This window comes from Crinia signifera, chromosome 4 (assembly GCF_055691185.1).
Source record: "Crinia signifera chromosome 4, ASM5569118v1, whole genome shotgun sequence".
In the NCBI taxonomy this organism is placed as follows: domain Eukaryota; kingdom Metazoa; phylum Chordata; class Amphibia; order Anura; family Myobatrachidae; genus Crinia; species Crinia signifera.
The window spans coordinates 93,352,283-93,367,444 of NC_139220.1; the positions used below are offsets into that span (position 1 = coordinate 93,352,283).

The 15,162-nt window shown below is 37.2% G+C and overlaps 1 protein-coding gene across 2 annotated transcripts in view; it reads left to right on the forward strand.

The window, feature by feature from the left end:
• The window catches only part of CPEB4 (cytoplasmic polyadenylation element binding protein 4), an 81,317-nt gene extending 67,436 nt beyond the window's left edge, over nucleotides 1-13,881 (forward strand). For both annotated transcript variants that reach the window (XM_083181997.1, XM_083181998.1), the window contains 3 exons: nucleotides 3,290-3,404; nucleotides 5,599-5,780; nucleotides 8,103-13,881. In XM_083181997.1, coding sequence (XP_083038123.1) covers nucleotides 3,290-3,404; nucleotides 5,599-5,780; nucleotides 8,103-8,330 — 525 coding nt within the window. In that variant the 3' untranslated portion in view covers nucleotides 8,331-13,881. The remainder of the gene's footprint in view (nucleotides 1-3,289; nucleotides 3,405-5,598; nucleotides 5,781-8,102) is intronic.
• Nucleotides 13,882-15,162: the final 1,281 nt, after the last annotated feature.

A 15,162-nucleotide genomic window follows, 5' to 3' on the forward strand; every position in this document is an offset into this window, starting at 1 on the left:
TCTCAAACTCTGTCCATGCTCAGGTTGTGATAAACTTGTTAGTGATCATACCTGCTGTGTGATATACTGTATATGAAAAGTATTAGATCTCCTTTCTTTTGTCTACAGGTGATTGAATATTGTTTCTGCCATAGTTGTAGTTATTGTACTTGCAACGTTGATATATTTCAGAACTTAAGTTTTGAATTAAATCTGATGGTGCTGTAATTGTTTATCATTGAATTAAAGCAATTAAGCAAACTTCAGGGTTGATTGCAGTTCAGAGTGTGTAATGATATGCGAATGCCGCAGAAGCAGTCTAGTTTAAATAGACACCTATTAGCAGTACAAAGAATCTACCAGAATTCATCTGGTGGTTGAGCTTTTAGCCATTTGGCACCGACTCTGTTAGACTTTCCCCTCACAGTTCTAGAGGACTCCACTCTAGAATACTTCAAAAGCAGGCTCAAGCATTCCTGTTTACTCAAACATTTCCTTAATTGTTTTTTAGTATTGCCATACTCTGTATTTTATGGAAAACTTTTCAGTACTTCATTCTGTACTGTTATGCTCAAGCTATCCATTTAGCAGCTTCAGTTCTATTGTGTGCTATATAAACTTATCTGCTTCTGTAATCATCTTTGAGAACATCTGACCTCTAAATAATCCCCAAGGTACTCAGTATATGCAGTGTGAACACGCGGGAAATCTGCATTGGGGGGAGGAGGAAATGCATTCCCTGGTCGTTGCATGCCTACAACACCGAGCAGACACACCTCCATTTTGTAAAACGCTCACTGCTGCTACTGTAAGAATACTGACCTGTTACAGCTTAGGCACCACTGTGATCATCATTGCAGCCACTGATCTGCACATGTGCCATGTTGAATCATGTGCATATTCAAGTTAATGAATAGCGAGATTGATTCTGCCCCATTTTGGTGACTACTTTTAAAGACATTCCGGGGGTTTTGGGATTATTTTTTCCGTCTCCTGTGAGTCCCCATTTAATGACCAGTCTAACCACTCGCCTATCATTGGAGATGGTTTCCAATCTTGATTACAAGGATTCAACACGCATCAAAGCATACAGAGATTTATACATACAGAGATCATTTTATATTACTTCAAATTGTTGATGTTATACACTTCAATTCCCATATGGCACAGTAGGTTGTATAATGCCAACTTATATATTTGACTTGTGATTATCATACATGTAGGGGGAAATTTACTAAAGAAAATTTGTAAAAAATAGGTGTATTTGTATTTAGAAATACACTTATTTTTGACATTTACTATCCCGAAAATACGGCAATTCGTATTGATAGCACATCAATACGAATACGAATTGCCGTATTTTCGGGATAGTGAATGTCAAAAATAAGTGTATTTCTATATACAAATACACCTATTTTTTTACAAATTTCCTTTAGTAAATTTCCCCCGTAATGTTTTCTGAAATAATGCAATGCAGCCTTTTCTTTTTGTATACGATGTGTACCTTTCTATACCTCAATAAAAAAAGATTGTTACCTAAAAAAAGAAATGTTGATCAGATCTACTGTAAATACATGGGTGGAACTTGGTCCATCACTGGCTAATGTTCTACCATGCATCTACCATGTTTTTGTTCAGCTTCCTAATGTTAAATCCATATGCTCCCTCATACTACTGAGGCCTATTTTCTGGCCATCTGGGGATGCCTGGTTTTCACTATATGAGCAAAACTCTTAGATCAGACTTGTGTAGATAATGATATTTTATTTTAGCTTGGACCTCTAAGATTTGCATATGTGCATGTAAAGACCTCCTGTTATAGTTGAAATGATTATAAATATGCAATATTACCAGCTATAAATGTTTCATTTTGCAACACATGCAAAGGTTATCTAGGTTTAAAATGTCCTTTTAAAGGGTATACAGTATTAACTAAAAATTTTGGAACCGCCAATATAATAAATGAATCTCATGTATCCAAAATGCTTGTTACTTGAAGTATTTTGCATCGGTTGTGTTTCCATATTTTGGAATATAATCCTACCATAATTTCTTGAGCATGGAACCCATGTTTAACCCTTTGACTGCCAAGGGAAGTTGTCAAAATAGGTGTGAAAATTGGCAAGCAAACCTTTTTAGTTGCCCTTTGAAAGCTCTCTAACCACAACATTGGCATTCAAATATGCATTAAAAATGCCAGCGCCGCAAACACTGACTGTTCTTTGAGTGTGTTCAATATTTAACTCCGCTTCAGTTATTTCATTTGGCTGGATTTGTATTTAAACGAAAAGAACAGTCGCTGTGAGTGACGCTGGCATTTTTAGCGCATATTTTGAGGATTGCTCACAGCAACATTGGGTCTGAAAGGGTTGAACACAAAATCCATTTATGTTCCTTATACCCAGCCTGAAGGTAGATCTAAACAATATTTTTTTTTATTTGTGCATGAAAAATTTTTGTGTACATTAAACCATCAGAAAAAAAAGTTGTCAATTCGTCATGCATGCTCAAATTCCATATTTTGGATATGGAGACTTGCATATATGTGCATTTTAACTGTTTTTATATTGGGAAAAGTGAGTAATACCATGGTGAAAGTTATACGTTCAATTAATATTTTATTTGGCTCTTATGACCGTTTATTTTCCTCCAATCTCTAATGCGAAGGTCAGCTTTTCCCATCATACACCTTTTACCTGTGTGCTGTAAATATGTATCCCACATACCGTGATGTTCTTAGTGGCCCCGGTCTCTCTAGAAATGTGCTTCAAATCTAGACTGGGTACCATTCTGGACAGAAGATCTCCTAAAACCTATATTTCCATCTAATTTAATTAAATAATGATACTGTTTAAACAAGTTTACTCTGATGCTTGTGCCATCCACCACAAAATCCCCATACGTGAAATGTACTTTCTAGTTGTTACTAAATTACAATTCCTGATTAGCAGTCCTATAACTGCTACTGTATGATGGAAATACCTACCTTGCACCAGATCATACAGAACGCAATCTTGTGAAAAGATGTAGGGGAAAATTATAGAACGACACCCAAAATTTGCAAATCTGGCTACATTGTTGTTGCATTTCTGGGTATCTGAGTGGAGGAAAATGTTCCTATTTTTAGATTTCATGTAATAAGGTTTTCCAAGAATTAGGTGCCTGGTTGAGGTTCTTTACAAAACCCTAGCTCTGTGTGTGTGTGTGTGTGTGTGTGTGTGTGTGTGTATATGTACAAACTTTGTTATGCGTGCACCAAAAATATATAGTTTTCATTCATTTATTGAGGATTCAATCTGTTTTTCCATAGGTTCAGATCCGGCCCTGGAACCTCAGTGACAGTGACTTTGTGATGGATGGCTCACAGCCTCTTGATCCACGGAAAACCATTTTTGTTGGCGGTGTCCCACGGCCACTGCGGGCTGGTATGTTTTTGTTGTACATGTTGCTTTATTTTTCTTGACTGAAACATAATAATTAGATTTTTACTTGCATACAGAAGAGGCTTTTATAGTTGCATACTTTTAGTTGATTAACTTGTCTTTATTTAAACAAACATTTTAAAGACACTACGAAGATAAAAACAATGTCTGACATTCTTTCCTCTGAGAAAATGGATGGTTTCACAGACCAATGAATCTACCACACTACTTGTATGTGGCATAATCTGGGACACAGAGACTGTCAGTGCTGATGACCAAATACATAGTCGAGCATTGATCTCCATGGTTTAAATATTTTATTAGAGTATTTTGTTTCTGGCAGTCCATGATTAATTCAAAGTGGAAATTGATCCTGTTAATTTCTTTAAACCGTTGGACCTTGTGATAGAAGGCTGTAACATGTTTGTGGAATTTTAAAGCGGGTCATACTAAGAACTGGTAGAGATCAATTTTAAGAGCTAGATGCCTCCCAAATCCAGTTACAATTTACAGAAAAATGTTATAAGAAAGGTGCCTTTTTTTTATCAAGATTGCATTTTTTTAAAACTTTTATCTTAATTTGTAATTAGTATGCGACGCACATTTTATGAAGTTGCATGGCGCATAGACCAGTGCTGTTTAGCGCAACTTGAACTTTCTACCAGTTGCAACTAGAATATGGGTATTGCTATGTATATAAACCTCTTTACTGCTGAGGCTATTCTCACCCCTGTGCTGGGCCCATTTTGGCAATTTTTAGTCTGGATACGTTCCAATAGCAATATCAATAATTCAATATACTTTTTTCTTCATGTATCTGAATTTAGACCAAAACATTAGTTTATTCATTACTCCTAATAATGCAATTCGATAAAATATAAAATTCTTCAGATCTCCTTTTCATAACAACTGTTTGGTTATTGCCTTGGTATCAAACCACTGCTAAAAGCAGAATTCAGCACATTGATTGTTCATGATACAATCTGCAATTTAATTATAATTTTCTCCCCTTGGTTAGTGCTTCTTGAATGAAACTCCTTAAATGTTTGGTAATAAATATGGTAGCACAAGGCTTACCATTTGAAAACTAAACTGGCTGCCGCATGAAATGGGGCCCCATGTTTATATTTGATTCTGCATGGGGGAGAGCTGGGCATCTCTCCATTTAATAGAAAGTGTAACTTTCTGTACTGAAAGACGTTGTATTTGGTGATCAAGAGAATTACTCCTAAGAATGTACATTACTTGAAAGAGGGAAGTCTTCTGTCAAGTTGGCATACCCACAACATTTGTAGGTACAAGGATGAAGATGATTGGGTACTTTCAGTTGTATTCCTCTTTTCCTTTCTCTTGGATTAACTAACATTGGGGCAGATGTATTAAGCTTGGTGAAGAGCGAAAGTGGAAGGAGATCACTCACCAGCCAATCAACTCCCAACTGTAATTTTTACACAGTTGATTGGCTGTTGCTTTTTCTCCATTTTATCTCTTCACCAAGCTTAATGCATCTGCCCGAATAGCTAGTAAAAGGGCCACCTCATTTAAAAGAGGACACTTTATTTATTTTAAAGTGGTATATTTATGCCAGGATGGGGCAGAACTTCCTTCAACTTTGGTCTTTTTCTCTATAGTGAAATTTTCCAATCTCTCCCCATTGCCTGGCTGTATGTTGTGGCTGATAGGCAGTTCCATCCTATCTGGCAGTCCCTATGGTTGGAGGGGGCAGTTTTTTTTCTCTGCCTTGTGCTGCACACTCTTAACCTATGTGTTAAAGACCTCAAACCTGTCCTCAACACTGAAGATATTAAACAGGCAACCCTGTGTGGATTTTATTAGTACTTGTGTATGTAAGGATAGTAACAATGGGTGTGTCAGTCCTTGTGCATGTAGATGAAGGGATGTGCACCATGGCGGGGCTTGTTGCGGTAAATTGAAAGTGCATATGCCGCAGTGTCTCAAAAAAAGTCCCACACTCTTTTCCAATTAGATGGAAGATTATAATCTTAAATCAGATTATTTGTTGCTATGGCCTTTTACATTTGATCATATTGAATGTTTATTTAGAAGAAAGACAGTTCAATTAAAATCAATTTACGGTGTTCTGTGCAATTACCACTGCAGATGATGTACTGAGTAATGCATATTGCTTTACTGCAATTAAAGCATTTTCTTTGTATTTATTTTACCTCTGTTACAGTGGAGTTAGCTATGATAATGGACCGCCTCTATGGAGGAGTATGCTATGCTGGCATAGACACAGATCCGGAGTTAAAATATCCAAAAGGAGCTGGGCGAGTGGCCTTTTCCAACCAACAGAGTTACATAGCTGCTATCAGCGCCCGCTTTGTTCAGCTGCAACACGGAGAAATTGATAAGCGGGTGAGTTGCTTTGTATATTGCACTGAATGCCCATACTGGGCACCCAGCAGATCTGTTTTGTCCTTGTGTCCCATTCCCTAATTTAACTTTTTTTTTTTTAAATATACATAAGCACACATACACGGTTACATTTGTTGGGACCCTTCCATGCAAAAATAACCCCATATTTTTCTATTAAATTGGATCTGACCAAAGTTATTGGAATCTATCTTACATATTTGGTAGAAATCTGGCATTGTGTTTTCATAGAGCAAAAGAAGATGGCATGGACAGAAGTGATGGAATAATTTAACTTTATATTTTGGTGCAAAACCTTTAAATATAATTGGTGACATTAATTAGCGGTCAATGAGACTTCTGCACTTATCAACAATCAGTTTGGCCCTCTCTTCCTGAGCAGGCGGCTCCAGCTGTGTCTGTTTTGATTGGTGCCTTCTCCAGACTGCATATTTCAGCTCTTTCCATAGATTTGCAATAGGAGTCCTCCTGGGTCTTCTCCATGGAGCCTGCTGTAGCTCCATTGAGAAGTCACTGATGTACCTTGACAGAATTATGCTTTTATCTCTTTGGAAGTTTTAATTTGCACTTTCTCTACCATTCTCACCAACCTGTTTAGTCTATGATCAGTTTGCCTCGTTCAGCCCCACGTCGAAAGAGGATGGCGACATTCCCATGTATACTATGCAACGCCGTCCTAAAAGCCGCTCATCTGCTGGTATAACCAGCAGATGAACAGCTTTCCCGGCGATGTTACGGGAACGCGCAGCAGTGCTCACCGCCGGGCCATACACACTGAAAGCCACTCAAACCTCCTGTTTTGAGTGCCTTTCAGCTCAGTCGAGCAGTGTGTATGGGCCTTTAGTTAGTCAGCATAGTGTCCCTGTCAGAATCAGCGTAGTGTTCCCACGGCCAGCGTAGTCAGCTTGTATCTGCGACTGTGTACGTATGCGCCTAGCCGGAGCTTACACAGTTATCATAGCCAGTCAGCACTGTGTCAGCGCTTATCACATTGTGTGGGAACCTTTGACCATTTTTAACCTGACTGACATGACAGGTGTGAATGTGTTCCTGAAACACCCCCACTATCCATGTCAGCCCGAAGCGTGGTGAGCGCAGTGGTACACGTCCTCCTGACCTGTACATGCCCCCACTATCCATGTCGGCGTGGAGTTGATTTTATAAAGTGTGGCGAGGTGACGCGTAAAACCAGCCTGAAGCATGGTGACTGGATGTATATTACTTGACGTATATTCCGCGTCCCCTTTCTGCGCTCGCCACGCTTCAGGCTGGCATAGATAGTGGGGGTTTGAAATGGAGGCATTTGCCAGTATGTAACATGGAGCACTGGCAAATGCATCCTTTATTCTGCTTGAAATGCACTTGCTCCCGCACCCCCCCCCCCCTTTGTGCACGAGACGTACACGCTACCGGACCCCTTACCATGACAGTCTCCCTGAAGCGAACACAGGCAGCGTTGCTGTACCCTACCGCAAGAATTACTGAGACGCACAAGCGTATGCAGATGGAGTGCCTCCGCCTACACCCGCATGATCGCCTCTCTGCCAGCGTCCGCCAGTGCAGGGATTCTGGCGGTTACTGGTGCTGTGTGAGAGATGGTCACTAGGCTTGCCAGGGACAGAGCTGCAGCTCGCGGGCAGAGTACGGTGACTATGCTGCCTGACTGGGACATTACGCTGATTACACAGGGCTGCCGCGGGGACACTATGCTGACAAAGTAGCGTGCCGCCGTGAAACTACACAAGTACCAAAAAGGAGACTCTCTGTTTGGGGAAACAGCTGATCACAGGAGCATACTCCTCCGACCAGCGACCACCCCAGGACTGGTCGCAGGAGCGTGCTACCGGCGACAGTCGCCAAGTACACATGGGAATATAGTCACTTAGCGACCATATCTCCTGCGATATAGGCTAGAATTGCCATGTGTGTGCAGGGCTTAAGTGTGCATTCTCAGTCTGCTTATATTTCCTGTGTTTTCCTGTCCTGTGTTGCCCTCCTTGTGACCAGGCATATATTGATGCAGAAAATTGGTAACTTTAAATTGTCCATCCAACCATATCTGCCAGTTTGTGCTCTGCTTAACCATACATAACTTGGCCAGAAAGAATGCCTTGTTTTGAATAAAATTAGTTCAAACCCAGCACATGTTCTTCAGATACAATTGCAAACCTAGCAGTGCATTATAAATATTTGACATAAATAAAAATGATTACACTAATGCACTTTACTCCACATTGTTCTCTAATCCTTCGCCCAATATCCTGTTGCTGCTCTTTTAATTGTTCTATAATTTTGTGCTGACAGGTGGAAGTGAAGCCATATGTCTTGGATGACCAGCTGTGTGATGAGTGTCAAGGAGCTCGCTGCAGTGGCAAGTTTGCTCCGTTCTTCTGTGCTAACGTTACCTGTCTGCAGTATTACTGTGAATATTGCTGGGCTGCTATCCACTCACGTGCTGGCCGGGAGTTCCATAAGCCACTGGTGAAGGAGGGAGGAGATCGCCCAAGGCATATTTCATTCCGTTGGAATTGAGTTTACCCATTGCTTAACTTCCTTCCCAAGGATCCAAATAAGTGCACTCTTCTGTTCTCTTATTCTCCCTCCCTCCTACCATCCTTAGGAAAGCATGTCCTCTTGTTGTAGTCTGTATTTTAACAATAGTATAACGAAAGAATGACCTACACCATAGGTATTTTGTAGAGTCTTGTGTCATTGAGAACTGTATTGGAACGCCTTTTTTTGGTTCATAACAATATCACACTGATGCATGCAAGTTTCATGCTGTCCTCATTGAAAACCAAGGGAGCAGGGAGACTGCAACAATTTTAATTAATATTATTATTCTTATTAATGTATGTTTTTTTTATTTTGACTCAAAAGAGAAGAGCTTAAAATGACAAAGCAAGAAAAAGAAAACCAGAGTATTTTTTTTAATTAAATTATTGTTAAATAAAAAGTAACAGAAGAATACTGTTAATGTAACCATGCAACCACAATAACACTATTGGTCTGTTTGACACAGCTTATTTTTTACTAGGGGAGACTTTTTTATTTCCTATTTATTGGGGATTATTTTTAATTTTCTGTTTAGCTTTATTTTTTACCTTTTTGTTTTTTTGTAGTAGTAGTTAGCTATTGCTTATTGCAAACATCCCACTCTGCCCAACACCGAAACCCCACCCCCATATTATTATACCATATAGTTTTTTTTTTTTTAAATTTTATAGATATCCACAGAACTGGCTAAATGTACACAGACCTCTGATGTACTTTAACAGGGAGGTGTTTGCATTTAAGCTTTTTAAGAATGTAAATGTTGAGTGAAGTTACTACTGAGGGGAGTGCACTTATTTATTTATTTTTTTCCAGTGAAATAAAAAAAAATAAAACAAAAAAAATGTAAAACTACAATATCAGTTAACCCTCATCTCCCCATTCCTTCCCCCAAAATAAACCTCCTACCAAAGCTCAAATAAAATTAAATTACAGAAGGCAGGCATTTCTGCTCCGAAAGAACAAATGTATAGATTTTTATTTTTTGATGCTTAATATATATCTATAGTCCTAATTTACGTATACCTATATCCGGTGCCAGCTTCTGTTCTCCATTTTGACTCTGAACACTTGAAAGATACCTCAAGGATGGAATTAGATGTTTGGAATGATTCAGTCTGCAAATCTGGACTGTAACGGAGGAGCCCATTCTTGCTTATGTTAACCCTTTGCTGTCTAAGAGTAGAGTAGCAGCACATGTCAGTTACCAGATAAAATCCTACAGATTTATTCTGGCCCTTTAGCAGACAAGGGGCTTAAGAAGGGCTTCCCTTAGCATAAAGTCACTTTACACATCTGCATTGTTTGCTTGGATGCTAGGTTATATAATATAGTGCAGTGGAATTTTGCCCTGATGAGAGTCATTGGGGTAAATAGGAAACCTGGAAAACAAAATAGTACTGTACTGCTGTCTGGCAAAATGCCCAAAACTGCTTTGCACAAGTTGGTTGGATCTCAATGCAATATTTCTCATTGATGCTTTAAACTTTGTTTATTGCAGGTAATCAGCAAATGGTAGAATTCTAGAATATCATTATTGTTGTGAAATACTTAACACTTTACATGCTAACTCAGCTTGAACAGAGGTTGGTTGTGAAAGTTTCAGAACCTACAGGTTTGAGGCGCTTTTGGCACTTAGGACTTTAAGCTGCTTATTCCACTGAATAATCTTTTGATGCCTTAACCCCTTTAGAGACAAATAACTTGGCCAACACACCACTTTGTCAGCCCCAGGGGAACAGCCTTCAAGCAACTTTGGGTTTATACAAATGATATAGATTGTGGATTTGAGGTTTAATATTCTGGTTTTTAACCAGTGCTGTCCTACATATTCAAGCAGAAGTATCCATTATATCGATTTGCAATGTTGGAAATGTTATGCACATACATTTGCTGCTACTTACCACACAAAAAAGTGTGGTTATTGGAGTGATCTCAACAGCCTTAAAGCAAAGACAATTTGGATAAATAGATGGGTGTTATAAGTAATTGGAAAATAGGACCTGCACTCCGATCCGTAGAAGAAAAAGTTCTGTAATACTAAAACCTACATTCCTTCTGTAGTAGGATCTAGTAATAATGCTCAATCTTGAAGCCCAATGCTTCAGAATTTGTTTTCAGCAGGCAAAATGATTTTCCCCACCATGTGTAGCTGGCTGGTTCATTTTTATATAATATGTTCACAAGTATAGCATAAGGGCATACTCATGGTACATATGCCACTGTCACAGTAAAATATTAGTATTTGGCATAGGCTCTTGTGATTGTTTTCATTTGATCTAGAGTAGCTGCTTTGAAAGCACAGGTTTGGAATGGACTTGGGAGTTTCGATCTGAATTCAAAACCATTCGTTGTATATGCATAAAGGCAGGTGCTGGCTTCAACTATTGACCAGTTTATTTAAAACACTGCAGACATAATTGGTTATAAATATTTGTAGATTGAAGTTCATTGCTTCTAACAATGCGATTTCACCATCTTAGACCGTGAAAACCAAAGACTTGCTTCAGTGCTGCTGCTTGAAGAGCACCTGAGTTGTTTATCATATATATTTTTTTCACCTTCCACAATCCGAGCCCATTCATAATAGAACTCATAAGTATTTAACCTTTACAAAGAAAGAAAAAATGTCCCTCCCTTCCCCTCAGCATTAACATTACTAAACACACCTAGTTTTTTTTTTTATGTATTTTAATGTGCATCACTCTACCAAAAGACATTTGCTGATGGTTGAAGAAAATCTAGGTAAAGGAGCTGCTTGTAATAACCCATCCCTGTACTGCAATGAAAAATATAATTTCTATAGTGGGTGCTCTAGTGTACATCTAGTCAACTGATTTTCATAACCCTAGAACATTTATTTAAATCCTTTTATCCGTTAAAAATTAGGTGGCTTGGGGTGTGCTAGAGTGCCATTCCTACCAGTTATCAGTGGCAAAGACTTAACCTTTTCACTGCCAAATGTTTGCACAGCAGTGTGGCATGCCTATTCGCTTCCAAGATGTATACGAGTAGAACGCTGGATGAAGGTTAGTTTCCGTAGTGTCCACCACAGCAGGGAAAAGGTTAACTCCAGAATAAACCACTGTTTGGAAGCTAGCATTGAAGAATATTTTCTTTTTATTTCCCTTTTGTACATGACCTGCTGACTTTCGGTACAGTGTTTTTGTAGCTTAACTTATTTTTGTCATGCACATATTGTACACTTGTTATGCACTAATTTTATATATCTTATGTTTCCAGCAGTGAGCATTTAGGCCCACTTTTCACTGGCGGGATATCTCTTTATGCAATACCTCAATTTTTCATATTGCAAAGAGTAGCTTTTTGTACTTTTATTACGGAGAGATCTTCATATAACTTCATTTTTTAAGATAAATAATTTTAATAAATTTTTATTTTCTTATATTCTGCTTTTTATACATTTCAGTGCTCTGCATACATTTTGAATGATGGATGTTGTGCACTGGTAATGCTACTTCAGAACCTGCAAAGATACAAAAGCACGCGGCTTTAAATATTCTAGCCCACACCAAACATTTGGTGTCCGTTTCATTTAAAAAATGCATTCGATCTAATTTTGAGAGGTGAAAAATAGAAATCGCATGAACATGACAATTTAATCCCTTGGAAAAACAAAAAAAAATGTAGCATAGAAATTTAAAAGTACAGTAACAATTGAAAATGTATTCTGCTTCTTCATATTTCTCATTTTTTAAAGAATTGAAAAAAAAAAAATATATATATATATAATTGCAGACTTTTTTTGGTGAATGTTTATCCATTTTACATATTAACAAAATTAATGTTAGGTGTTTATAATGCAGAAATATCTGCAGTTTTGGAAAACAAAGTCAATTTTAAGTGGAAAAAGTTCAAAAAATAAAACCATACCTTCTGGTTCCAGATGTGTAATGTTAGTATGCATGACTAATATAAGGAAAAAAATATTGTTATTCTACTAATATTCACTTGTTGTTATTGTGTGAAAAGCGTGTTTACTGATGACTTGGTAACACTTTAATTTACAGAGCATAAAGAACCATGAACTTACTCTGCACTCAGAGTTCCCATTGTATGGATTCATGGCTTTAGTATAATGTATGCTAGTAGATAATTTATCGCCTATCCAGCTCATAGTTGGCACCTCAGTTTATTAGCTTGGGAGTAAGCATGTGATATATAGCCTAAGTCCTCGTCTCTTCACATGCCTAGAGTTTTTGGTTTTCTGTAACCTGCTTTATTCTGAATGAGCCTTTATTAGCAGTGATTGCAGTGCTGGTACCTTCAGCTGAAAAAGCAGTTAGAGCATCACATCCCGGGGTGTTAACATGGTTAGTTTCTGCACTGTAAACCAATGTTACTTATTGTATTAACGTGATGAAAACCCTCACTGCCAAATGCTTTGGCCTAGTATATACTTCTCCATACACAGACCTCTGCATAATGCAAGTTAAAACGTTTGCAGTGAATGACTGGCATTTTGTAATAAATGCTGTTGGAAAGACTTGATCTCACCCTTTTTGTTTTGTTTTTTTCTTTTCTTTTTTAATTTATATATTTTTAATTGTTTTTGAAGAGTTTAGCCTTCTGTTAAAAGGTGATTTAAAACTTGAATGTGATAATGAATTGTGGCGAGTTGAACTTCAAGTTATGTGCAATACTTATTTCTGACTTTTGAAAGATCTTTGCAGTGTAATTCTTCATTGTTTTTAATTGCAGGCATTTAAAGATGTCGTTTTCTACTGTTATAGTAATCCTCTTTCTTGCTGGTGTTTCTAAAGAAAAGAATCAGAAATCAATCTTTCTACTAATGTAAAACTGAGATTATTTTTTAAAAAAATGGAATATAAGAGGTTTTGGTCATTGGCGTTATTTTGTTACCTTCTTTTTAACTCCTGATATCCTGGAGGAGCTTGAACCTTCTAGAGAATCTTGCCTCTCCAGATATTCAGGGTTTAAAGCTACTGTGATTGATAACCTTGTAAGAAATGGGACAATATTGTATTCAACTGTTTTATTTTTTATATTTTTAAATTTAAAAGCATAATTAGTTTTTATAATTTTCATCAGATTCTTTTTGTTATATTTTTTTTGAAAGTGAAATTATTAACAAGTGGGTGTCTAATTTTTACTAATCCCTAATGTTATCATCTTTTTCAGTGTATTGCTCATTTATCAGAAGGAAAAAAGTTATTTAAGTATGTCAGTTAATTGTACCACTTGGCTGAATTTACACATAGTTTTTACTGTGTATGGGGAGGTTGTAGTATTTATTATAGCATTTTAAATAAAGGTAATTCATTTTTTTATTAAAGTCATTTTCACGTTTAAGTTCATATTTTTGTATGTTCTACTCTAATTAAGTTATATAACACAAGTTCCTTTTTTAAAGAGTTCATTTGTTGAAGTGCTAGTGAAAAATTAATGTTATTAAATAGTTTGCAAATGACTATTTATACCAGTATGCATATAATTTTTAAATATTTGTAATGTGAGATGTTGAATGAATAAAACTTTTAACTCTAAATTGTCTTGATTTGTTGTTGTTTTGCTAGATCTACCTTCCTGTAACTTTAATTGCATATGTTATTCTTAAGAACGGCTCAATGTTTGACCAAATTCATTGTACATATAGGCAACACTTACTTGCCCTCAATTAGGACACAAAATGGCTCTCTAAACATTTTTTGTCCCAGGCACATGGTAGAGCTGTGGTTTATATGAAGTCCTCGATTAGCTGCCTATGTGAAGGTATTATTCAATATTAAGTTGGTCACAGACATGAGATCTAATTTGTTAGCCACTTTAATTAGGGGCGGAGACTACGGATGGTATAAATTAATAATAGCTGAGTTTGGGAAAGTGTGATTTTGAAAAAGCAATGTTGATATTTAAGTGACCTATCACCTCGTGACATTAAGTTTTATGTTGGTGTGTATAGAACTACAGAATGGACACACTGGGAGGCTTTGTGCACTATGCATCTGTGCGATACATGGACCTCAATTACTATTCATCAGAGTGTACATTAGTAGAAATAATAAAATTAATGATGCTAAAGTTTCTGGATACGCCCCAGGGAACAATATTTTTAAAGCTTTACAATCCCAATTGTAAAGCACAACGGAATATCCTGTGCTGTATAAGAAACTAAATAATCCTTGGACAGAGGGTAAGTGGTGCAGAGCTTGAGCATATTAGAACACCACAAGGTTATTTTTAAAAGTGGTAACACAGAGTGGTTCAAGTTGATAGATCTACCCCAAAACATCGAATAGAATGCTGCAGTGAACATATTAGATTTGGACTATCTACTATTAGATTTCCACTATATTGTCTTGGCTGCCAAGAATATTTTTCTATCCGATTTACACTACACTGGAGTGCGCATTGGGAATGAATCTGCAGATTTTGCTTCTATAGGCAAAATCAGATAGAAAAATAGTGGAACTATCTAGTGGAAATTTAATAGTAGATAGTGCAAATCTAATGTGTTTGCTACTGCATTTGATTCGATACAGATTCAATTTACTTCTTGAAGGATCAAACACTGAGCAAATATCAAATCGAATGCACATCGAAAAGTAAATGGAAAATTGTGACAATTGAAAAGGAGTAGAAAAAACTTCAGAATAGGTCAAATCGAAAACCGAATCGAACAGTGTACACGCACTATTTAAAACTTACTAATTTCATGGCATTCAGAAGAGATTTCAATTACCTCTTGGTAACAAAACCTATATATTCACAGCATGCATGCCAAGACTAGTCTCAGCGATGGCCAAGATGTAGCAGGACACATCTGTAG